Source organism: Diuraphis noxia, unplaced genomic scaffold (genome assembly GCF_037042655.1).
Source record: "Diuraphis noxia isolate RWA-SAM2 unplaced genomic scaffold, SU_Dnox_SAM2 contig0003, whole genome shotgun sequence".
In the NCBI taxonomy this organism is placed as follows: Eukaryota; Metazoa; Arthropoda; class Insecta; order Hemiptera; family Aphididae; genus Diuraphis; species Diuraphis noxia.
In genome coordinates this window covers 31247278-31272395 of record NW_028301713.1, presented here as the reverse complement: position 1 = coordinate 31272395, position 25118 = coordinate 31247278, and the positions used below count along the sequence as shown (strand labels likewise).

Below are 25118 nucleotides of genomic sequence, written 5' to 3'. Positions count from 1 at the left end.
TAAAAAATTATTACAAAAAATCCATTTAAATGATATCTTCAAATTGTAAAAATATTTATAGAACCCAAAGTACGTCGATTTAATCCACTTAGACGTCTACGTCGAATATTCAGACGTAAAGCTCAGAGCCCTGAGCCCAACGAAGTCAAATCATGTGAAAATATTGTAGAACCACCTAGTTTGGATACATCCAGAAGTCGTTCGACTAGTCAGCTGATTGACGAACCATTTACCAGGAGGCGGTATGTACAAATAATAAACTTCTTTCTTCGTCTTTCATGCTCCAGGTCAACTTTTTAATGAAGTTTTTAAATTAATTATAGAAGCTTACACTCCACTATACTAAGCGTTAGCCACGACAGTGTGTTCAACCCTGAACAACATTCTGGTCAATCCGATTCTGAATCTGCTGTATCCGTGCCGCGGTTAGGATTTCCTCAAGCCAATATACAGGTAATTAAAAATTCCATTCTTGATTTTTATAATAATTATTATATAGAATTTATTTTTATTATGTAATAATATACGCAAAAAATATGATTTCGTTACTATAGGTATTAATGTATTATGGGTATTTTAGAATATTATATTTATATTCACATTATCTTAGTACATTTTATCATTGTTTTCAATACATTACAGTCATTAGTATTGTTCGTTTTATTTTTTTAAATAGTGCAAAGCACAATAGCTAATTTCCGTTTAATTTGTCAAACACTTGTTTTTTCTGATATTTTTTAAACAAATCACATACTGCCATGCAGCGTTCGATGAATTATGTATATTTATATAAAATATAAAGTCGTATGAATGATGTAGTGTTGTATGTCTATTCAGATTTACTGTCTAACAGAAACTGAAACTCTGAATTAGTATCGTCATAACTTTTGAACAAATAAGTTTATTTTATGTTCGCTTAAAAAAATATGGCTCAAGTAAGTAAATTATTGTTTTGATTAAGTTAAATAATAAAAATTTAAAAAAAAATACAGTTCTATATAGTTAAAAATACTTATCTGAAATCAACCTGGAACCATAATAATATCATATTTATTAGTTTGCGTGCATTATATATTTTCTCTCGATTAAAATTAGATAAGCGAGGTTGATGCGCGCGTCAGTGCATTAACGACCTATTATATTTAGTATGTGTACCAGACATTACAATGGCCCGAAGCATTTCGGATAGGGAGAATTGCGGGAACCCAGCTGACCGTGACCTTTAATCATTTCTGTATAGCAAACCACCATGTGTAACGCCCTGTTGTGATACCTCCTATGTCTGTTGATATTAATGCTATTATAAACTTGATAGTTGATTCTATATACAAATAATAATTATTTATGTTTTTAAACTTGTACCTCATACTTTACGAAGAACTTTAAAATTATGTATAATATTATGGCAACAATTGAAGTTTTTTTGAATATTCCTTACGAATAATTAAATACTAATAGTTAAAAATGAAAACAATTTGATAATTTTAATAATATATTTACTTGATGTTAGTCTTTAATATTTAATTGTAATTATAAGTTGTCTTTGATAATCAATGGAATCCAAAAATATAGTATAAATCTGTTCCTGTTTATCGGTTCCTTTTAGAAGTTATTATCAAAAAATAGATAATTCATTTTTACTTATCATATTACCACTAAACTGCACAGTAATTACTGAAGTGCACAGTTGCAAAAAATTATAATTCAGAGTTAAACTGATTTAAATACACGAACAGATTATAAGCGGATGTATTATGATTATAATATTATTATAATATTATCCATAGAATAACAAATTTATGTTTAATACCATACTAAAATTGTATTCGAATGTGTAATTTTTTGTAATAAAATTATTTTAACTTACAAAAAGGCTGAATTGCTAGAAGCAGTAAGAAGACGAAGAAAAATTCAAGATGACGATGATAGTTTTGATATGGACAATGAAGATTTAGGACTCCCACGAAGTCCATCAATGCATTCTCCTACTATTGCGACTGGCAACGATCTCCGATTGAGCAAAGTAAAACTATATAGCTTAAACTTTTTTGTCAAACTTATTCTAATAAATAATGGTATTTGAAAATTTATTACCAGGAGCTGATAACTAAATCTTCACATAGCACATGCAGTGATGGGTCACTCCTTAGTATGGGCAGTTCTGAAATGGACGAAGTATGACACTTATTATATTATAGCTAAAATCTATTTTAAATTTGGTTTCAGTATAATAAAATTTACTGTCCACGCATGATAAATGTACATTAAATTTAGTAATTATTATTAAAATACTCAATATATGTATAACTAATATACAGTTGAATACAAATCAACTCAAATTTGAAAATATTTAAATATATACTCGTATCATTCATTTAATATGTATTCGAATGTTCGATACATTAAAAAAAACGTGCCAAGCACAAAGGCATAAATCTTTTTCTTCGAAGTATACATTTACGCGTTAATAAATTAGAGCAATTTAATTTCACATTAGTAATGTCTTATACTCTTATGTAGTTTACATTTGTTGTTAGAGGTTATGTAATAACATTAATTATCAAGAAAACGGTGTACCGTCTATTAACTCTGTACAACACACATCCAACATTGCATACCTAAACGTATTGGATCCTCACAATTGTTTATTAATAATATTAGAAAAAAAAAATACTTATTATCAAGGACAGTATAAACTACTCGAATGAAAAGTTTTCTTTCTCATATTTAAATTTTAAAACGGTTTAGGGTGAGATGAAGGCAGAATAGACAGATAGAGACATAATCGATAGACAGAATAAAGAATGACACAACAATATTGTTGTGACGAGTAAAAAATATGTTGATGAGCTGGGGTAGTTCTCTATACAGTTGTAGGACAAGGGGATCTAACTCTATATAGTTAGGATCGAAAGTTGAAGCAATAAAAGTGAAGAAGAAAACGAGTTTTATGAATATGAAAAAACTTATTATTTATGTACTGTTAACTCATTTTAATAAAAAATTATAAAAAAAACTTCACTCACTTAGTGTATATTATTCATTACAAGTTCGATATTAAGAAAATTTGTTCTTATATTAACTATAGTAAGAATTCAATTCATAGATTTTCCTTGTTAGACAGAGCTACACATAAGTTTACGACTTCCTTCTAACTAAAACCTATTGAAAATGTCTTGGAATTTTTTTAAGCATTCCAACAAAATTTTTAATAATTAATAATTTCACTAGTTATAACTAATTGTAAAAACAAATAACACGTGTTATATCACATTTTATCAATAGATTGTTTAAATTAAGAGGACGCCACACCTGCATGTGTTGTCTTCGTCTTTCAAGTGCGTAACATGGCAAATTTTATGCTCAGCAGTTAGTTAGTTTACAACTTAGAGTAAATTGACCTCTTATAAGAATTAAAGGTAACATTATTATCTAGGTTTTCACAGAGGCTTTTTATTATATTTCAATTTTGAAGCAACTTATGAGTATTTTTAAAACTGACACTGTGAATTGCTTGTATATCTTAAAATACTCATAACTCGCTTCAAAATTGAAATATAATAAAAAGCCTCTATGAAAACCTAGATAATAATATTACCATTAATTCTTATAAGAGGTCAATTTACTCTAAGTTGTAAAATGACGGAGCTAAATTGGAACTGCTGAGCATAAAATTTACCACGTTATGCACTTAAAAGACGAAGACAACACATGCCGGTGTGGCGTCCTTTTAAAATTCCTTTTTGAACAAAAACGTTTAAAAAATAAAAATTATACTGTTATTTTTAATAAATACTATCTTTCTTAAAGGATTCTTTTGGAGCACACAATTCTCGACATTCGTCCAAAATATCGTTACACGACAAGCGCACGTCTCAAACTCATCTTGACAGTTCGGGTAAACGTCACGAGCGTCATTTAATATTTTTATTGTTATATTGATGTATGTATTAGTAATGTGAACCTATGGTTATACTTTTTGCAGACGGTGACTATTCGACAAGCGTTCCTCTTAGTCATGACGTAGCTAAACACCGAATGGCAATCAGACCCAAAAGAAAGCACGGCAACCCTCGCAGCAAAAAACCTGTAAGTCTTGATAATACAATTGTGTTATTTTTAATTTTCAAATACAATGAAATTTCCATTTTACAAAATATTTTGTTTAACGAAATATTTTTGAGTACCAAATTAATTTAATTCTATTTAACACATTTTTCTGTAATAAACGAATTTCTTTGTATCCCGTGAGACGTCAAATTATGGAAATTTCACTGTATTGATATTAATATATCAACGATACGTATAATCATCGATGTTTTACACTCAGCTGTCTGTGACGAATGCTCTTCCCGCGACGCCTGAAGTGAACGAAGAGCACTCAGGCCGGTCAACTTCACCCGAAACCAAGCCTCAGACTGCCGACACAGCAGGTATATACAATTACGGCCAAAGCTATTCCGCTTATTATCCAAGCAAATTCAAAGCTAAACGGCCGTCAAAAAATAACGCTTTTGCTAAACCGAAACATAAAATACCACCGAATAGACGGTCCCGCGCTTTTCGGCTTTGCGGTTGCCTCAGCCGTAGCCGTTCCGGCGCATATCGCGTTCGAAACGACACGCTCCCGTATTTCGTGCGGAGTTCGTCCGTCCGCCCTGTCGGATTTAACAAGATTTCTCCTCCGTTTTCGATCCGCAAACGACCTCAATCACCACCAATTATACCACCATCACCACCGCCACAACAACAACAACAACCACGACAAATCGACGTGACTCAAGGTAGAATTAGACTGAATTTGTACGCTTATCCCGAAGGGTATTTGGCGTTTCTGGAGAGTTACTTCGTGTGTAATACTAGTGCGAGTAGTGGTAGCAACTGTGAACCGAGGAGTAGTAACTTCTGTGGCGACGACGATTTGGCGTCGACGAGAAAAAGACTGTCCGCCATCAGCGAAGAGGACCTGTGTCCCCTATGCGGCGGTTCCGTGGACTACGCAACGATGAAAACTGCAATAACAATGACTAGTCGATGGAAAAATGCATTGCTAGTGCCGTTCTAAAATTTCATGTTATTGCTGGATAAGATTTAGATATAGGTAGATCAACTCTCGCGCGTTCGTGTTTGGGCCGACGCTTAGATGTGCCTATATACTTTATAATAATTATTATTGCTTTTTTCTTTCGTTATTCCACGCCACGCGGATTTTTCAGATTTAAATTAAAAATTTTTTTTTACCTTGCACTCACTATTATTTACTACACGTGTTTATCTATTTTTTTTGCAGATGGCACCACCACCATCAGCACCATCACCTCAAACACTAAAACTACCACCTCCACCACCACCACCACCAACACCTCCACCACCACCTCCACCACTACTACTACAAACCATACAGTCATCACTACTGCGGTGCCTGTCGCTATCACCGACACTGCTTGCGCCGCCACTGTCTCGACAGTCGGGTCCTGTGACTTGGATACGTCGGTGGACGAAATTTCCGTGGAGAACGTTCCGCGGCGCGAAGAGGGCTTTTTCCATCGCTTGTTGTCACGTCGAAGCACCAAGAAAAAAGCTGCCGCCGCCAAGTCCGCATCCACCGAAGACGTGGACGTGGATCGGTTCCTGTTCGACGAGGCGACTGGTGCGAGGCCACGACAACGCGAAGAACCGCCGCCGGCCAGCCGCATGCAGCTGTCGTATCCACCAGACATGCCACCCGATTACGGTCCACAGCATCATCTCGTCACCGTGCCGTCAGTGGCTCCCGCCGAGGACGTTTTCGAGCCGGACACGTTCGCGCCGATCAAGCAGTCGTTTAGCCTCGGACAGCATCACTCGCACCAGGCGGCCACCACGGATGACGACTCCACGTCCAGTGGCGACGCGTCGTCCGTCCAGAAATCGTCGTCGTCGGACAGCGTGTCCAGTGCCGCTCTGGACGAGTCGATCGATTCGGCTGTGGCGGTATCGATAATCGCCGATGAACGGCATCGGAGTTACAGTTCAAGCGACTCGGAACACCAAGTAAGCGGTACCGACGGTAGTCAACAACACCTGCGCCCGGTGCCCGCTCCGCGTCCATCCAAACTCTACAACGGCGGAGGAGGCACCGCGGCCGACGTGGTGGTGCGGAGGAAGAAGCGTGACGACCAACAGCAACCCGAACTGCTCAAGGTATTCGCCCGGCGGTCGCTGAAGTTGGGCAAAGACGGTGAACCGGAATTGTTGTTGTTGTCGGCCGAGGTCGACCGTGGTGACGACGGTGACGGCGACAATAATGCGATGACCGCAAACAACGAGTGGCCGGTGGAACAGCAGGTCGCAGTGGCGTCCGAGGACCGTGTGGTCGTCGTTGTGGTGGACAACGATAACCGCCACGGCGAGCACGTGGTGGTGGACGTCAACGAGAACCGGACAGTTGCGGCGGCAGCGGCGGCCGCCGAAGTCGTGCCCAGGTTCAAGCGCATACAGCAGCGCAGGGAGGAGTGGGAAAAGCGACTGTTGCAGCAACAGCGGAACTGAGCGAAAAACCTACTTACGTACATACTTCTTTTTTCTCGTCAATTCCACTTTAACCCTTTCCGGTTGTTGTTATAGTATATCTCACTTCTCTCGACTTGTGGGGCGATTAACTATTTTCGTGCAATACGACAATAATTAGTATAATCGCTTTTTTCACAGTTAAATATATTTTATTCCTTAGAACGGTGCTAGATGATGGTTGTTTACTTTTTACTTGAATAGTCTTGAACGAGACTATGAAATCAATGGTTATAACTTAGGTTGTGACTTTCGTTAAAACATTCGTTATACAATAAACACGTACATTGTACATATGCAATATATATTTCGATAAAAAAAAAAAACTTGATAATAATATAATAATTCAACAGATTACCATTTTATAAAATTAATATAATAAATATGTTCATGTTATAAAAATTATATATTTTATTATATATTCATAGTAAGAGAGTATAATAATATTGTAGTATATTATATGTTATTTTGAACAAATATTTTTTCATCAGATCGAATAGTCGTATATATTTCAAAAAGTTATTTAGATAATATATATTATAATAGGTACCTATATTATATTTACATAATATGTTATTGAGTCTTTAAAATTATTAATGTTCTAGTAACGATATTTGTTTTTCGTTAATTTGTTCATAACTGTTGATCTGTGATTTCAAAACGTTTAAGACATATATTTTAATAATAATTTTACCAAATTTATCTAAAATTTAATAATTGTTATTCCCTTGCCCGTTTTTTTCGTTGTTAAAGTTCCTTCCAGTTATAAATTTACCACGCTGTCCATTAATTTAAGTATTTAATAGGGATTTTTTATTTAAATGTTTACCTTTCGACAATATTATTAACAATACGCTCGTTATACATACGATACGTCGCGTCGCCGTGTTCTTGCCCCTTCTACCAACAGATCACCCCGTCCGACCATAACTCGTGCATGTGTCACTATTTTGACCACGCTTACCAATTACCAGGTATACGGTCGCGGAATTAAATGACGCGTACGCTAATTAAGTCCAGATGACGACGGACAGCGAACCGTCGGGACGAAATTTCCCGTTTGATATAGTAACGATGTGCAGTTCAGACTGTTCAGAGTATTTTTCACCGACAGGTTGTGATATATCTTATCGTAGACTTATTTTTATGCGATCCTATTTGAGAGTGAATTCAAAATAACATTTTTTTTTATTATTATTATTATTATTATTATTATTAATTCGATCGATTGAGACGTAATGAACCGTGATGATCTCTGCAGTATTTTGACGGTCGATCGACTATTACATAATATATACATACATAGATTATTGGTTGTATTGAATATAAACGATAACAAAAACATTAACCTCGTGTAATTTTTTAATCAAAATATCAAATAAATTACTCTTTACGTATACGTACTAACAATATACACATATTTATATCGCAAAAACAGACCTGATTTTTTCGGCATATTATTTTTCATTATTATCCTTTTTTTTATGCTTGTATACTTTTATTTATATTATTATTGTGTATTTATAAATATGTTAAATATTTATTTTACGTAAAACCATGTATTTTTGTATTTATGTTTTATGACCAACATATAATAATATTTTGAAATCGACATTATTATATTATATTATATATTTAAAAATTGTTGAAAAAATTAAAACTAATTATTACAAAGTGGAACAAAATTATATCTAAATATATTATAAATATATATTGATGACATGGCTTTTGAAGTCCGAAAACCGCTTGCCGGTTTTCAGTTGATTTCCGTTTCTCTCTGACGATTTTCCTCGACCGTATCCGTCATCCCCTCATCGTCCTGTTGCTGCAATTCTTCGCCACCGCTTTGGTCAAGAGCATCATCGCGCGATTGCCGTGAGTGTCGTCTCGACAAGCCTCGCAATCGACTGAATATGTCAACCAAGAAAACGAAACGAATTTTAAAAAATAGTCCCCGAGTGATGATTTGCCCCTCCACCGCCCGATTAAGGTTTGTGGGTGGGTCTGGAGGGTCTGGTGCTGAGGACGGTACTCACTTATTTGCCTGTGCTTTCTTGGTCTTGACAAACACCCGGTAACCGACGCATACCAGAATGAGGAACAGCGGCCCCAACAGGAGCAACATGATCGGTACGATCTTCACCAGGGCCCTCGACGAAAACTCTTGATGACCTGTTGCGCGAGTGTCGACAGCGCGATTAATCATTTTATTTTGTAGCGTGTACGCTTAATATTATAGTATTATTTTAACACTCGCTTGAGAAATCGAAAAAGTTGCGCAGCGGTAGCACCACCCGGACAATAATCATTTACCTGACTCACTGGTCATCTATACTCAGTGCGGCGAACGACGATCGATAAGAAACTTTTTTTACTACCTAACCTATATATTATTTTATACTTTTCCGTCATCGTTGGATATAGAGAGTACAAAAAACGATATTTTTCTATTTTGAGATTTTTATTCACTAAGATTAATTATTTTTCGGAACAAAAATTATATATTTAAAAATAATTTATAGGAGTATGTATTTTTTCACCGTTTTGTTCGTTTGTTTATCTAAAGTCTACTAATATTAATCCCGAATTCTTATTATTACCACTGCCACCACTTCATGCTTATCCATTTGCCCACTACATTTATAAATAGTAATGACTAGTATGACTAATAATTATACTCATTGATTAGGTCCCAACGAAATTATATTTGTGCAGTCACTTGTCTTAATATTTATCGACTCCATAATACATTTGTTTAACGATGATATACCTAAATCGTAGTTGTGATTGCACGGTGCAGTTCTACATAATATTATAATAATGGGAATATTCGTTTTTTTATGGAATCGTTCCAATTGGTATAGTTTCCAATACATTAGGAGGACGCTATACACAACCATTTGTTGTCTCCGTCCTACAAGTGCATAACATTGAAAATTTACGCTCAGCAGATCACGTTTAGCTCCGTTAGTTTAAAAATTAGAGTGAATCGGCCTATTACGAAACTTGGTGTTAAAAACATTATCAATGTTTGTAGGTTTTTACGATAGTTCAATTTTGTAGCAAGTTTGCGTACATAAAAAAGCGTGAATTAAAAATGCTCATAACTCACTTAAAAACTAAGTTATCGTAAAAAACCCACATACAAACACAGATAATGTTCTTACCATCAAGGTTCACAATAGGTCGATTTACTATAATCTTTAAACCAACGGAATTAAACGTGATCTGCTAATCGTATTTATTCGTTTCTGCGGATAAAAAGCCCTTTGCACTCGCATCAGTTAGAGTTGGCATCTGTTTGTAAATATAAGAAATTAATAGGTACGCGTACTCATCACTCTGAGTCAATCGAGAACCCTAAAGTTAGAGAGGTATATAAAGACTATAGCTTTATACTTTATATACTATTGTGTTTATTGTGAAATTTTAATTGTATCGTAAATTCTGATTTGTGGTTTTTATTGTTTCCTGTTTTTGGGGATCATTTGGCAATTTGTTACTTTGCACGGATGGGACGAATGTGGAACTGAAGAACTCAGTCAATTCCCATCGCAAATTTATAACCTATTAAAAGCTATTTGCATATTTTCTCATTTATCCTAAATAAACCATTTTAGAGATAATTTTATTTTTGGTTTTAAGATAAAATTCGTTTGGCGATGATACCTATAAACAACTTGCTAACGTCGTGTCAAATGTACAAAAAATAAAATATATATATATACTTGAAAAGAAACAAAACACAGTTCATGTGAAATGAAAATGATTGCGATTTAATTAAAATAACTTAATCGTTAAATCATACATGGGTGCTCAATCGCAGTAAAATAGTCATACAAAATTGAAAACGTATTTACAATTGGTGTTTATAAACAATATTATGATAAAATATTTATACACATTATATACGTATACTTAATAACGAAAATATCGAAAGCCGAATTTTCATTCCACATGATTGCCGAGGTTTAAAATAATATAATACAATAATCAAATGTAAGATAATTGGCCATAGGCGGAGCCAGGGGCCGGTGTGCAGGGTATGCGGTGGCACCCCCTAAACGCACAGACAATTTAGTGTGGAGTAGGTACAAACGTTGTATGCAGATATTGTGAGATTGGCATTGTATATAATTATTTTTGTGATGTAATATTATTATGAATATAATAAAGTATAGTGTTAATTTTTTATTTAATTTTTTTTTGTTTTTGGAGGTGGAGGAATAAAAATATTTGCACCCCCTGAACGTGAAGGCTGGCTCCGCCTATGTAATTGGCCACAACAATTTGTTGTATTTGACTGAGCAGGACTCGCTAGGATTGCTATGATTATTGAAATTTTACGGTTGTCGAAGAAAAAATTTAGAAGAGAATTTTTTTTATAGTAATACCTATATATATTGTTGACTGTTGTGTACATTTTTTTTAAATATTATCATAATTTAAAGTGTAAATGTGGTTCGCCTAATTATCTGAACGACGTGGCCGGAGAGGAGCCTCGACATAACACTATTTCAGGTATGTTATCAGTGTATAATCAAATCAAAATTGTGCAGCTACTGTCATCGATTCGGGAGTTCAAACGAACCGAAATAAAATATTTACACAAACGTTTGGGCGCTCGCCGAACTCATAACCGTTGGTACGGGTGTTAAGTAGTTCAGCAAAAACTTAATATAAAAACTATATGTCTATATTACATAATACTATGTTCAATGTAATCATTTAGATTTTAGGATATTCGTTGGAATATTTTAAATTTTTAAAGTATTACTGATTACTACTACCGAACAAATAGATGAAACGAAGCATACAATGACGATTCGATAACGAGGAAATTTATTGATACCAATCGTTTTTAAAATAATTTTTATATCAAACATCAATTACAAAATCCAAATTACATATAATACCTATTATACATATTTACATAATATTACTATCGCAAAATGCTTAAAATAAAAAAATAAAATGTTCGATTTGACCGGGATGATTAAAATTAAAATATGATAATATCACATTATTATAAAATTAATATTAAGGTATTTTTGAAATAATTAATTTTGGTTTAACGCGTGTATCGGGTGTTGAAATTTTGAATTTTAACGAGTTTGAGGGTCGTATAACGGATTCCGATTGATTTCCCTGATTAAATTAAATTAAATTAAATTAAATTACCCTGACTTAAGACCACTGAGCAGTGTTCGTCTTTGGCTCTTTGCGTAAATATTATAATATAACATTAAATTTTGTACACACGCATGAACGAGTCCGATAATAATAATAATAATGCAATATCATTGTTGTTTATATCTTTTGATCATACTATTATTAGGTAATGTTGTATTATTATATAGTACCGCCGCCGTTTCATGTTTGGAATGAAATTTCGTCCTTTTATACACACATATACACACAAAAGAAAACGATTATTTTTCTATATTCAAAACGAGTCTTTGAATCTGGACGGCAAAATCTGTTTTTGGACCGCCACTGATGGTCCGGCGGGCGACCGCCACGATGCGCCCGCTTCGGGCTCCATCGGCTGAAGCGGTGGCGGCTCTGGAAACGTCGGCGACCCAGGCACGTAAATGGCCGTCCTCTTGTCCACCTTGTCCAGCTGTCCCTCGTACTCGGCGTCCAGGTCCCAGACCTTGTCGTGGTCGAAGTCCACTTCCGGTTTGCCGGGCAGCGGCTCGTGCGTCCGGTACACGGCGTCGTACGATCGGCGCGGGTTCGTGGAGCTGGGCACCGAACTGACCGGATCCTCGTCGGTGGACGACTCGCCGTCGCCGTCGCCAACGTTTTCGCCGTCGTCGCCGCGGCGCCCGTTTCTCTTGGCCGCCACGCCCACCGACGACAGGTCGACCGTGCTCAGGGCCAGCACCGAGTGGCGTCTCTTGGCCGCCCGCGCCGACTGGTACCGCAGGCTCAGCCGGCCGCTGCGCCGGTACACTTGCGACACCACGCAGCAAATGCCTACCAGAAGCGGTACCATGAGGCCCGCAATCAGAGCGATCGTCGTCCACGCGCTTCGCGACTCGTACTCGATGTGACCTTTACACCACGCCATCACATCAAATAATCACTCTCAAATTGTGTATTATTGAATTTTTTATAATATTGTAATAATATTATTATATCATGTTTTATAATGGTTTCATGTATCGGTGACAGTCAGTGGCGTATCTGATAAGCTAAGCTCAGAGGTGGCGGACAATTATAATATTTAAATTGTATGCTGCAGTGAACCCTCCCCCCCCCCTTAACGTAAGGATTCCAAGTGCGTCATGTATTTTATGATATTATATATACGAGTATAGGTAATAGATACTAATTAGTGATTACTAACTAATAACACTTTCATCCAGTATTTTGTGTGTATTCCTTAAATTTTATAGTTGTGATTGTTTCGTTTATCAGTTTTAAATGAGAATAATCTATAAGTCAAATAATTTAATCTGCAAAATGTATTAACTATTTTAAAACTTCTCATACCTTCTTTTTTTTTAATAATGTTACTTTTATATTTCAAGTTATCGGTATTTGAATTATTTTATTATTAATTTGCATATTATAAGGAAAATTAACCTAAAGATTTACCTATTTGTATAATTAATAATGGTTAATAATTTATTTTTTCTATATTAATTTCATCTCTTAAAAATCATGTTTAATTAAGTATACATTGTTGCCGCGTATATGTAAAAATTATAGTGTGATTTAAAATATTCCGTATAAAAAAAATTTGTTATCTCTATTCCCTTCCAAATAGCGGACGATTTTTATGAAAAACTACAAACTATCTACGAATACCTCTGAATAGTGATCAAAATCCCATCTATCTAGAGTATCAGGTATTTAAAGATATTATACAACTCAAAAACCTACATTTTCATCAAATTAAATTTTTTATTTGATGATTTAATTTTGCCATTTTATTATTGTAGTATAGAGACGGTTTTAATTTGTAAACACGTGGAAAAACGATTGCAATCGCCTCCCTCAAATACGCCACTGATGTCATGTCACATATTATATGTTTCGTAGTTAGATTGCAATAATAATAAAGACAATATTTTAAAGGGGGTTAAACCCCAGAAACATTCAACGCGATAATAACCACTGTAGCCTACGAGATATTAAATTTCAAGTCGATAAGACTTTTTGCTTATAGATAATCATAAATCAAGAACGTATTACAAATGCAGTAGTATCTAACTTAAATGTCAATAATTGTTTGTCAATATGACTATATGTACTACATATCTATAGTATATTAGCAATTTATATCATTATAATCAGTGACGTATTCAGGGAGGTTTGCCCTGTGGTTAGGCAAGATTAGCCCTCCTCAAAAAAAATAAAAATATATTTATATATGGACAATTTTTTTGATATAGCATATTTTTATAATATTTTTACAATATGATCTATTGAATAAAAATGACCATTTTGTCTCTAGGAATCTAAGAAAAAATAAGGTATAAAATATTGCTACTTGTTTAGACGCTTGGAGGGTTCCCTGGCTCCCTGCCAATGTTCCACTGATTATAATATTTCATTGCTAAGCGAATAGTAACAAATATACGTTAAATTTTTCTGGTATTTTAAACATACGTTAATCATAGAAACATTCAACAGGTTGGTTAGGTTAATAAAAACTTTATTTGTTAGATTTTTTTACGCTAAGATATCGGTAACGTCTAATCATATTAAATTTTTCCCAAGTGATGACTAAATAATTTCCTTTCTTCGAATTGTATAATTTCCCAGTTAATACTATTATAGCAAACAATGTAAGTATAATGGTAAGTAAAAAAAAAAAAAAAATGGTAAGTATCGTCTGCATTATCGTATCTACCTACCTATTATATATGTGTAAACAGTAGACTAAAATACTGTTTAAAAAAAGTTGATGTAAAGTCTTAAAATACGCGTTGTAGATGAAGAAACACTCAAATATTGTAAGCCTTTAATATCAACAAAACCGCTAAAATCCCAGCACTCACTAGTCACTTATCAATAAATAGAATTATTTATTCTTTCTTTTTAATGAATAAAAATGATTACACCCACAGACTTTCAATTTGAAGTAAAATTAAATGTATAGAATACCTATATGTTTATGTTTATTGTATGTATTTTGTATATTGTCCGGGTTGTATCTATAGATTACTAACTTTTAATTTTAATTTAAAAAAAACAGTTTAATGTAAGTAGATACTGCAATGAAAGAAATTGAGCAGATCTAAAATGTTCATGCGTAAGCAAACACTTCGTCGAATTAATGGCGAACATAATGTAAACATTAAGAATATTGTCTATCAATGTATTTCCTAGCCGGGGCCCTCTAGATCACTGTCTATAATTATATGACGACCTACATACGATTGTTTTAACTTGAAAGCCAACCGTTTAATATTTTTATCACGAGTTAAAAACGTCAATAGTTGGCACTTACGCAAGCATTCCGTGTACCCGTATTCCGGTATGTCCCATTTACCGTCGGACGAGCAAGATCTTCTTTGGTCGCCAATCAATACGAATTCTTGATTACACTCGAACGTCACCTTGGTGTTGGGCACAAACAAAAAGTTACTTTTTCGTCCAAAACGTGGAGTTTCCAATACTCCACACGATATCACTACACAACAATGCATATTAAGTAAGAAAAATATTATGTATTATTTGTCATCAGACAATCCACCAATAGGTAGCCAATATAGGTGTGTATATTGGTAAGGTGTGACTCTAAATTAAGATTTATTATTTATATTACCTCTCTGTTTGCTCATCTTTTTCGTGTTGACATACCCGTCTTGATATTGCAACGTGTAAAAAGCCAAATCCCTATTGAGGCTGACCGCATAATCGTATTTACATTGGTAAGAGTCACCGCAAAGTTCGTTGGCTTTCTGTATGTCAGAAGATCGGTTAGCCGGTATAATGAGTTCCGGCGTGGGCTCGAAAACAGGCTCAAACGTTCGGTTCGCATAATAACTAGCCGTTCGTCCGTATTCCCGGAAGAATAATGCACCGCCTTTGTCCTTTTCGTCTCTGTCTTCTAATATCCCTGAGAAAAAAATAATAATTGATAACATACTTTTATAACAAAATAACGAATAATAGTTAATAAAATCAATAAATATCGTCGTTATACTATTCATAATATTATATAACTCACAATTTGAAGCGTACTGTTTGTGTACTGATTCGAAATCGAACGTATTAGGTTGTACTATTGTGCCATCAGGTTGGGTAAAATCATCGGACTGATCAAAACTCCAATTACCAAACAATCCTCTGGTTCGATTCTACGTTTAAAAAAAAAAATAAAAATAAAAATACACAAGTGTATATCTATTCTTTATCCGGTAGCGACCATATATTATATTCATTGGAATGGATTAATTGTAGTAATTAAATATTTACAATAAACTGCCAGGGCAAATACACGCGAGTTGTCATGAATCCTTTGTTTTCCAACACTTCCAACCCAGCGCCAGACTGAAACATGACCACGATTTCGGACTGGTTTAAAACGTAGGAAGGTGCGTAAACGGTCACTCCTTGAAACGAATTTAAAAAAATTATATATTATTGCATAATGATGGTAGGTAAACAACGGTTCGATAAATAATAATCGATTCAGATAATCGCTTTCGACCGCCGTACACACTAATGCTAACACCGATGCATAACGGCGATGATGATAATAATAAATAATAATAATAATATATTCAAAGTTTACCGTGAAAATGTTGCACCTTCAACGCCGGTCTGTCGAAATACACTCGTTTACCGTCGGCAAAAACATCCATTCTATATCTCCACTGGGCTTCTCTGGGCCGTAATCGGACTTCAATCACGGTGGAAGTATTGTCGCGAGACACTACGGACGTCAGCGTTGTGGCCTTTACCGGACCGTATATATTGTCCGGTAACTGTTCGAATCTGCCCTGCACGTCGAATTTGAACTTTTCCGAATCCACGTGAACCAACACGAACTCGCCTTTGCCATTGAAAGTGTACTCCAGATCGTCAAAAGTAATCACGTGAGGATCGCCAAAGACGGTAGCTGTAATATATCAGGTTAGGTTATTGGTATGTAATATATTTTGTATATTAATATGATCGATGTCTAGTTATAATTTTATGATAATTATTAATTTATAACTTTTAGAATTATTACGTAATTAGCTGAATAAATATGTATACTTTAACAATGAGACACAAATCCTTAATACTATGATTTTATTATGTTTGCGTCAGCTCGACACCACCTGTAGGGTTCTATAGAGTGACCAAGTGAATTGGGGCAATTTTTATGTAAAATCCAATTTTTGACTTTTATGATTTTCACAATTGTAATTATATTTGAATACATTTTTCTCTTATTTAAAATGCAGAATATTCTTAAACTACCTAAATTTTGTCGATAAAATATTTGAATGTGTATGAAAACAATAATATCGTGTGATAACACCACACCTTGATTAAAACCTACGAGTTACGCGATCAATGGTATCACATCAACACATCGGTTATATTCACTTAACTTAGATAGTTATGCATTTTTACATTTGCGATATGATGTAGGTATTCGGATTCGTTTTATTTTAGTTTCGATTCGTTTATGTTTTCACTGTTTTCAGATGTATGGTTGCATTTTGTTTTCAAATCTTATCGTATCTTTCGATTTCCGACAAACATAAGTATCGATTTGGTTGGTACTTATTTCTTGTGCCAATAATAAAATACATAAAAATAACGTATCCCCTACATTATTAATAATTAATACCTACTTTTGTATATTAATTATCAAATCTTTGATACTATAAATTATCATATATTCCGATATTCGCATTATAGGTACTGCTTATTTTTTTTTTAAATTTTAAATGAGTCTCAACAACAAAGGTTATTGGCCTTTAAAATTAATATTTGTTTACACTATATACTGCTTATTATATGTATACTATATAGGCATTATATATATAGGTATTATTGTACTATACTATTATAGGGAAGGTACCTTATTGTTATGTACATGTTATTCGAATGTATACCTACTACAGGCTATAGCATATGAGCCATTATTAATGTATGATACTGTTGAAAGCCAGTGAAAGGCAAACGTGGTGAGAATTTCGACGTGGTTCATTCGATACGAACCAGTATTGCGGATAATAGAGCGTAAAACAATAATTAATTCATTTTTGACTCAAATCATCGACCAGTTCGACGAGGTACCTACTATTTTACCCGTAGTATTATACTATTATAGTAACAATATGTCAGTTCTACGCACCCACGTATGGCGATTGATACGCGACGCAATCTTGAGACGGACGTCGTTCAAAACGGTAAGTTTCGCAGCCGACCGCCTGCTCTTCCTGCCACAGGCAACACGGGAAAAACGGGCTCATGTCGTGGAACCACTGGGACAGCGTCGGTACCTGTAAACCGTCAATTGTTCGTGGTTAGAAATCGTTCTGTTCGGATATGTGGGCGTTTTCCGTCGGAAATCACCTTGTTGGCTTCGGTCCACGGCAAGAATCCCAGGTTGTGCGACCTCCGCGGCCTCGAACCCCACTGCTGGTCGTAAGACAACATGAGGTAATTGTTTTTGTCGTAGCAACACTGCTGCTCCGAACCCTCCATGCTCGGCGCCCCGGTCGTGACACAGTGCACGGCACCCTTGTTGTACAGACACTGAGGGTTGGCGTCCCGGTCGCAGTCGGCGTCGGGCAAGAACCGGCCCCGGTCGACGAGCGCGTGCTCCAGCGTGCAAGGGCACTGGAATATCTCAGCCGCAAAGTTTTTCAGATACCTATCGTTCTTAATCCAATTGTCGCAGAGTTTCTCGGGCCAAGAAGACCCGTGCCACCGTTCCCATTGCGGCGCGAAATACCACCCCAGAGGCACGGGCTTGCTCCACAGTATCCTATATGTATAACAACACAAGTAACGACGGTGAACGTCAAAACTAATCGTGTGCAGTTGACCCACCCCTGCCCCTGCTAGTCAAAATTATACCGGGCCATTCGTAACTTTAAAAGCTCAACTTGTAAGTATACGTACTTTATTGTAAATTTATTTTACTAATTTATAAGGTTATATAGGTACGGAGAAACAATCAAAATAACTTGGGCTATCTTCACACTAGCCCCCCTCTCCCTGAATTATTAGTTGTAGAACTTAATTTCTATAAGGAGAGGAGCTGTAGTGTGAAATTAGTCTCTTTATTAAGTTTATATAGGCCACGACTTAGCTATGAGGAATTTATAGTTACTCACAAATTAAGCTCTAAACTTAAAATCGTTCAGATGTAATATGGTCAAGATAGGGGGGGAGGTAGTATGGATATGGCCCCAAAGGTAATTTTGAAAGCTCTTTAAACAGATTGCCAAAAATCCTAAGAATAAATTTACAATTTCTTAAAAATTGGGATTATCTAACACACAATTGACCCGCGGTGTTATTTGGACAAGAAGCAGGCCACTTCATGGTCACACATGCAATACGGTTAATCCGTTTTTACCAAATTCGTTTGAACGATGTTACGAGTATAAAAATATATTATATTATTAAATAAAAATACGGTTACGGAGAAATCGATATGCCGGAGTACGTCGTCGGATTGGACAGTTGTATTTGCAAAAATCCAAACGTCAAATCTAGGTTTTGTACGTTGTCGCGGTCTTCGAAAGTAGACGGACTTATGATGTATTCACCCGAATTGGGAATATTTGTCTACTCGTATACAACAAAATTAAATTGTACAGGTATAATTAATTGAAACGAAAATATGAAAACCTATACAGGTTATGATGGGTAAACGATCGCTTACCGCTATGACATCGATGAATACGAGTTCTGGTGCGATTGTTACTTCTCTATAACCGTAAAGCGATATCTGTATTTGAGCGTCAAAATTCGTAGTAAGATTTTGCTTTTCCCACGTAATTTTTATTTCTTTAGGTTTTCTTTCCCGTATCGCTGCGTCTTGGAACCGAATTCTTTCGGTAGCCGTGGCTGGAGTCTCTGTAGGAAAATGTGAAAGAGACATAAGGTATGTGAACAAAACCAAACATAACATAAAAACACATATTTCCGTCCGATATCATCATACCCACAAAGTATTTCCCTTTCCAATTGTATTTTTCGTCACCAATTGCCACGTCAAATATTACATAACCTTCGGCCATCAAAAACGGCTGGATGCAAACCGCGCGGTTTCTATTCACTACGGTGCCAACTACTTCCTCTGTGTCAAATCTAAAGTGATTTATATAAAATACTTGAATCATATTTCACTCAACTTAATTCGATAGATAATTAAAAACGAGTTACTTACTTGCATCGTACTTTGTCACCGGGCTCGAAGCACGGTCCGGTTATGTTGACGACAGTACCGCCCAACATGTTGCCACTTTCCGGTGCGAAAACCAACGGCAAATTCGTACCAGCTATACACACCGCAAAGCATATTTTATATCTTAGAAACTTTTAACAGGACTTAAGTCATCAATTAAGTATTTAAATACTTTTGTAGATATCATTTTGATTTTCAGATGATTGATCGGACATTTACTTAATAATAACGTTTTGGTTATAATTACTAATTAGGTATGTGAATCATGATTTAAAATTTCAATTGATCATATTAGTTGGAATAACGTGTTGTACATCATTTGAAATAACCAAATGTAATTTCATAGAGAATTATAAGTTATATTTTATAAGTACCCATAGATGAACACTTTTCGAATAAATAATGTCTAACAATCACTCATTTATACAAGAAATATTACATATTATATTATACAGTTCGGTATATTTCAAAAGCTCATACTTTAAACATTTAAACTTTTAAAAATATTCTCTTTTGAAGTTATATATATAATATATATGGGTTATTATTTATGCACGAGAAATGAAATTTCAAACACATTTCTGCACAAAAATTTGGCACTTAAAAATATCGAATTTCAAAATAAATTTAAGTATTCACTTTTTAAGTTTATAACTAAAAACTTTAAAAGCATTAACAAAATTGTACCTACTCTACAAAAAGTATATATTAAATACATTTTTAAATTACTATTTACAACTGATATACTGACCGATATCTTTGTTACACGTTCCTAACATAATGTTTTCGTCGATTCTGAATATATGTCGACCAGGAAAATTATTCGCCCAACCACGACCTACCAAGTCTCTAATGGTCGATCTTTGCGAATAAGGATAATACTCGAAACTCCTAGTTCCATTGCCAGCATTGAATCCCACCTAAAGCATAATAATAATTATTAAATATTGTTTCAACATGGTATTATAGAAACATTGAAACAGATTTTTCAAATAACTCACAAAAGCTGGCACTCCCCCTTCGCCACCAGTCGTATCACCACCGGCTTCTGTATGACTAGTCCATTGCATGTCTGCGTAGTTGAATATGGCATAAGTGAATACTTCGTCAGTGGCTAAGACCATTTGAAACGTATTAGTCTGAAATTAAAAAAAAATGATTTTTTTTTCGAGCCGGTACCTAGTGATATTTATAATAAAACTACGAAGCACTCAATAATTAAATAAATCTATATTATTGCGCATTGCTCGTGAAGTTTACCTTGTAAAGGGAATTGTCAATTCCTCCGGCAAATGACATGTTTTTCCACGTAATAATAGCTGAATGTTTGGGTACGAACGAGTCAGCACCGACTACACCTTCGCGAATATCCCACATTAATCTTTCTCTCATTTCCACTCCGAATTGATCGGTTCTAGCCTGCAAATCCCTCTCCATGCGGAAATAAACTCCAGGCCTGCGTCGGTCAATGTCATCATTTCTAAGTGAACCAATCCGACACTTGCTGAAGAATATGCCGATGAAGGAAGGGTCGTTTCTTTTCGGCCACTCTTTGATCGGAAATGACAGCGGATAACGGTAATGTTTCGGTGGATCACTGAATTCTAAATAACCATTCATCGACACCCGAGTGTAGTTGAATCGAAAGCCAAAGAACGGTAATTGAAAATTAAAATTTTTGTGAATCTGAGGCATAGATCCATGTATGTCGGTTTGATAGTCTCCTAGGTCGTTATCACCGCCTCTATCGAAATACCAGTACATGAACTCTTCTCGGATTTCCGCCAATCTCTCTTCGGTTAAAACGTATGGAGCTGAACCCGCTTGCAGTCTTAAAGTAGGAGGTGCATATCTGGACGCGAAACTATCTGTAATATAAAATTAAGCTTAATATATAGATATTTTAGTGGGTATATACACTGTGTGTTGTGTATAGTTTACATAGTACAGTATTTAATAAACTATAAAAGTAAGAAATAGGCACTTAATAATTCTTATGTATTAACATTTTTAATTCCTATACTTATATATCAAGTTACATTTTTTTTCGGTAAAGCTACGTATAATTATATACTTAATGTATATAATAATTATATCAGTTTCGAATTTTTGCCTACATATATATATACATTATTCATAAAAATGAGTCAGTCCGCAGATATTTTAACAGTTAATCTAAAAACGCAAAGGTAAGTAGTATAGTTTGAAATGCTTAAGAAACGTTCAATATTATTATAATTTATAATCATGTGTAAATGATAAAAAGTAGGTATGGGTTAACAATATTTTATGAACTAATAAAAATAATTAATCAATATGTATAAGTATGATAGACAAGTTGAATCATAGCCACGTTTTTAGATAGGTAGCATAAAAGTAAATACACTGAAAAGTGTAGATATAGCCAAGACACGGGAATAGGATATTAGGTGTTTTATGATTTTGTCACTGTGTAAATACAAACTACAACAGGAAACGGTTTAAGTATAAAATCTGTTACGTATTGTTTTCAGTGATGGAATTTGTCATGGTTACGTCATACTCATAGTTTTACTGAGCAGTGAGCTTATGTTTAGAGATAAACAGAAACATAACTATATGACACACCATATACATTACTATATACTCGTATATTATAATCTAATTACGCATTAATCACACATAGTATCAATATTACTCAACTGATGTAAACTTTTGACTGGAACTCATAATTGGAACTATAATAATAATATCATACTATTTCGTTGGTATTAAATTTAAATATATAATATACATGTTTCAGATATTTAAATATATAGGTAGTATTATATTATACAAACCAAGAATAATATTGTATGACAATTACAAATAATATAGATAAGACCCGAGAAATCTAGTTATAACTTCCAAAAGTATTCACATCAATTTATTGGGAGGATGTGCACATGGCACTCCAAGCACGGCGCATGCGTGTTGAATATATACTAATTTTCGGTATTAATTACAGAGTAATTACAGAGTACAGAGCATATTTTAAGTAATGTTTAAATGGTGGCAAGTAATTTGTATGTTAAAATAATAATACTCTGCTATAATAGTAGGTACTAATAGCAGTATACCGCTACAGACGTTATAATATTATGTTTATTATGGCCGTAAAAGTAATATTCAAAATTTATATTACTCGATAAGTACCTCTTAACTAATTTAACAATACATTACATTAAATAGTTACCCATTTACTATTTAGTATAAAATATTTATTTTTTTATCTTAAAATTATTAATAATTTCTGCTTCGACATCTGAAGCTATTAGCATTACATTAAATATCATACTAGAAAAAACAAAAATAAATATAATATATAAAGTACATAAAAATGAATAATTATAGTTGTTAATTTTAAAATCTTATAGTAATTGGAGAATTTGTGAAGCTTTGAAAAAATGTATGGTGCTTCGCTGTCTGGATTTGGATCAAGACTTGTTCCGATGTCATGAGCTATGACTCATGGTCATGGTTTATGTTTAGTTCTTCTCTTAGTTTTGCATGTATTTTCATTCTTATTAAATAATTTATCTTTTCATGTGATGGTAATTTTGTTTAAAATGCAATTGTGTTTAATTTTTTGTTGAATAGGTATTGTACAATAATCGATATACTATATAGTGCTTACAAGTGTAAGTGTGTAATAAAAAAATTTCATTTAAGTTGAACAAATTTATTCCATTAGAATACGCGAGTTCTCTTAGAAAAAATTGAATTACCTATATGTACCTAGCAGTTTGAAGTTATTTTGTTTAATTCACATGAATTAGGTGCGATGTACAGACTAAATGTTATTTTTGTTTCCAAAATTCAAATTGACACTCCAATTGTTGTTTGATTTTAAAATATATAGGTATTTATTAACTATCCGTATAATATTATATATTATATAGAAAATGCAACTCATTAATCGTTAGGCATCATAAAGTCCTACAGTTTTTTATTATTAAATTATATCAAATCCATGTTAAATATCAATCAGAATTCATAATATTATTATATTGAGTTATCTTGTATAATATTTAGGCTGTAAGTAATATAAATTATTTTCAACTACAATATTTTAAAATAAAACGTTGTAAATAGTCTCGATTGAATTTTTTAATATGATGGGTACTAGATTATCAAATGAATTTGTTCAAATGTCTGTAGAGGAAACACGATAATATTTTATAGTGTAGTAGGTACTATAATTGATTGTTTTTGGATCCACGTTGAAAATTGAATAAAAATAAATAGTGTTTGCTCCATTAGAATATAGGTAGGTACCTAGTGGATCATTAATAATAATAATAATATTCGACTTGCCTATATAACAATTAATCTAAGTGGCATGGCACCCGGTTTAGCCTCACCTAACTCATTGTGTCATTCGACTTGTAGTTTTTAAATAATAATCTACTAACGCATTAACAATAGTCAATAAGTATATATTTTTTTAATACTTCCTCTCTGCATGTAGTTCCCATATATACCTACGCCCTGCCTGTGCACTACGACGTAACCATATTGAAATAACATGTTTTAAATTGTATGCGTACTTATATTATGTAAAAAGGAAAAATAACTGTAACTTACTGTAATTTTGTCTCCCCTGAAAAAATGTTGGATTTTGATTTAAATTCGGATTTCGCATAGACGTCTGTTGCTGTGATAATCGCGTTTGTTGCAACCGCTGTTGTTGTAATTGCTGTTGCTGTTGCTGTTGTAATCGTTGCTGCTGCTGCTGTTGTAATCGTTGCTGCTGTTGTTGTAGTTGCTGTTGTTGTAGTTGCTGTTGTTGTAGTTGCTGTTGTTGTTGTTGTTGTTGTTGTTGTTGTTGTTGCTGCTGCGTCTGTCGTTGGGTTTCCTGGAAACCGTAGAATGGACGGCTGAACTGTTGGTCGATGATGTCCTGAGGCCTTTGCTGGGCCTGTTGCCAATAAGGTAGTTGAACATTTTGTTGGCCGTAAGGATCGTTAAAGTTGTTTTGAGCGACCGTCGAACACGCGTATAGTGCTAAGCACGCAGCTAAATAATAACAACAATTATTCGCCATTCGGTATAAGAGGTAACTTTAGGTAGGTATGGGTATGCGACCGCAATCTACAAAAGCCGTCGGCCGTGTGCTAAAAAAATCGTCACATAAAACTTGTATCTGATGATGTAGCCTCACGCG

The 25118-nt window shown here is 34.4% G+C and overlaps 2 protein-coding genes across 3 annotated transcripts in view; one reads left to right on the top strand and one right to left on the bottom strand.

The window, feature by feature from the left end:
* LOC107163268 (uncharacterized) overlaps positions 1 to 8266 on the top strand; it is a 23541-nt gene extending 15275 nt beyond the window's left edge. Inside the window, exons 3-10 of the mRNA XM_015510599.2 lie at positions 62 to 242; positions 324 to 453; positions 1874 to 2023; positions 2098 to 2175; positions 3811 to 3898; positions 3986 to 4089; positions 4331 to 4433; positions 5291 to 8266. Of these exons, the coding sequence (XP_015366085.2) occupies positions 62 to 242; positions 324 to 453; positions 1874 to 2023; positions 2098 to 2175; positions 3811 to 3898; positions 3986 to 4089; positions 4331 to 4433; positions 5291 to 6531 (2075 nt within the window). The 3' untranslated portion in view covers positions 6532 to 8266. The remainder of the gene's footprint in view (positions 1 to 61; positions 243 to 323; positions 454 to 1873; positions 2024 to 2097; positions 2176 to 3810; positions 3899 to 3985; positions 4090 to 4330; positions 4434 to 5290) is intronic.
* LOC107163263 (sushi domain containing 2 mesh) lies at positions 8164 to 25118 on the bottom strand. Of its 2 annotated transcripts, XM_015510590.2 has the most exons (17): positions 24539 to 25110; positions 21194 to 21801; positions 20935 to 21072; positions 20685 to 20853; positions 19916 to 20027; positions 19691 to 19836; positions 19409 to 19602; positions 19166 to 19311; positions 18088 to 18502; positions 17867 to 18014; positions 16307 to 16633; positions 15988 to 16124; positions 15740 to 15869; positions 15335 to 15628; positions 15017 to 15199; positions 8586 to 8721; positions 8164 to 8456 (listed from the first exon to the last, which is right to left on the bottom strand). In XM_015510590.2, exons 1-17 carry the CDS (start codon positions 24996 to 24998, stop codon positions 8306 to 8308), a joined length of 3894 nt encoding a protein of 1297 aa, XP_015366076.2. In that variant the 5' UTR covers positions 24999 to 25110; the 3' UTR covers positions 8164 to 8305. The 2 variants fall into 2 exon arrangements, with proteins under 2 accessions (XP_015366076.2, XP_015366075.2); XM_015510589.2 differs by lacking the exons at positions 8164 to 8456; positions 8586 to 8721 and adding an exon at positions 10305 to 12609 and having other exon boundaries at positions 24539 to 25118.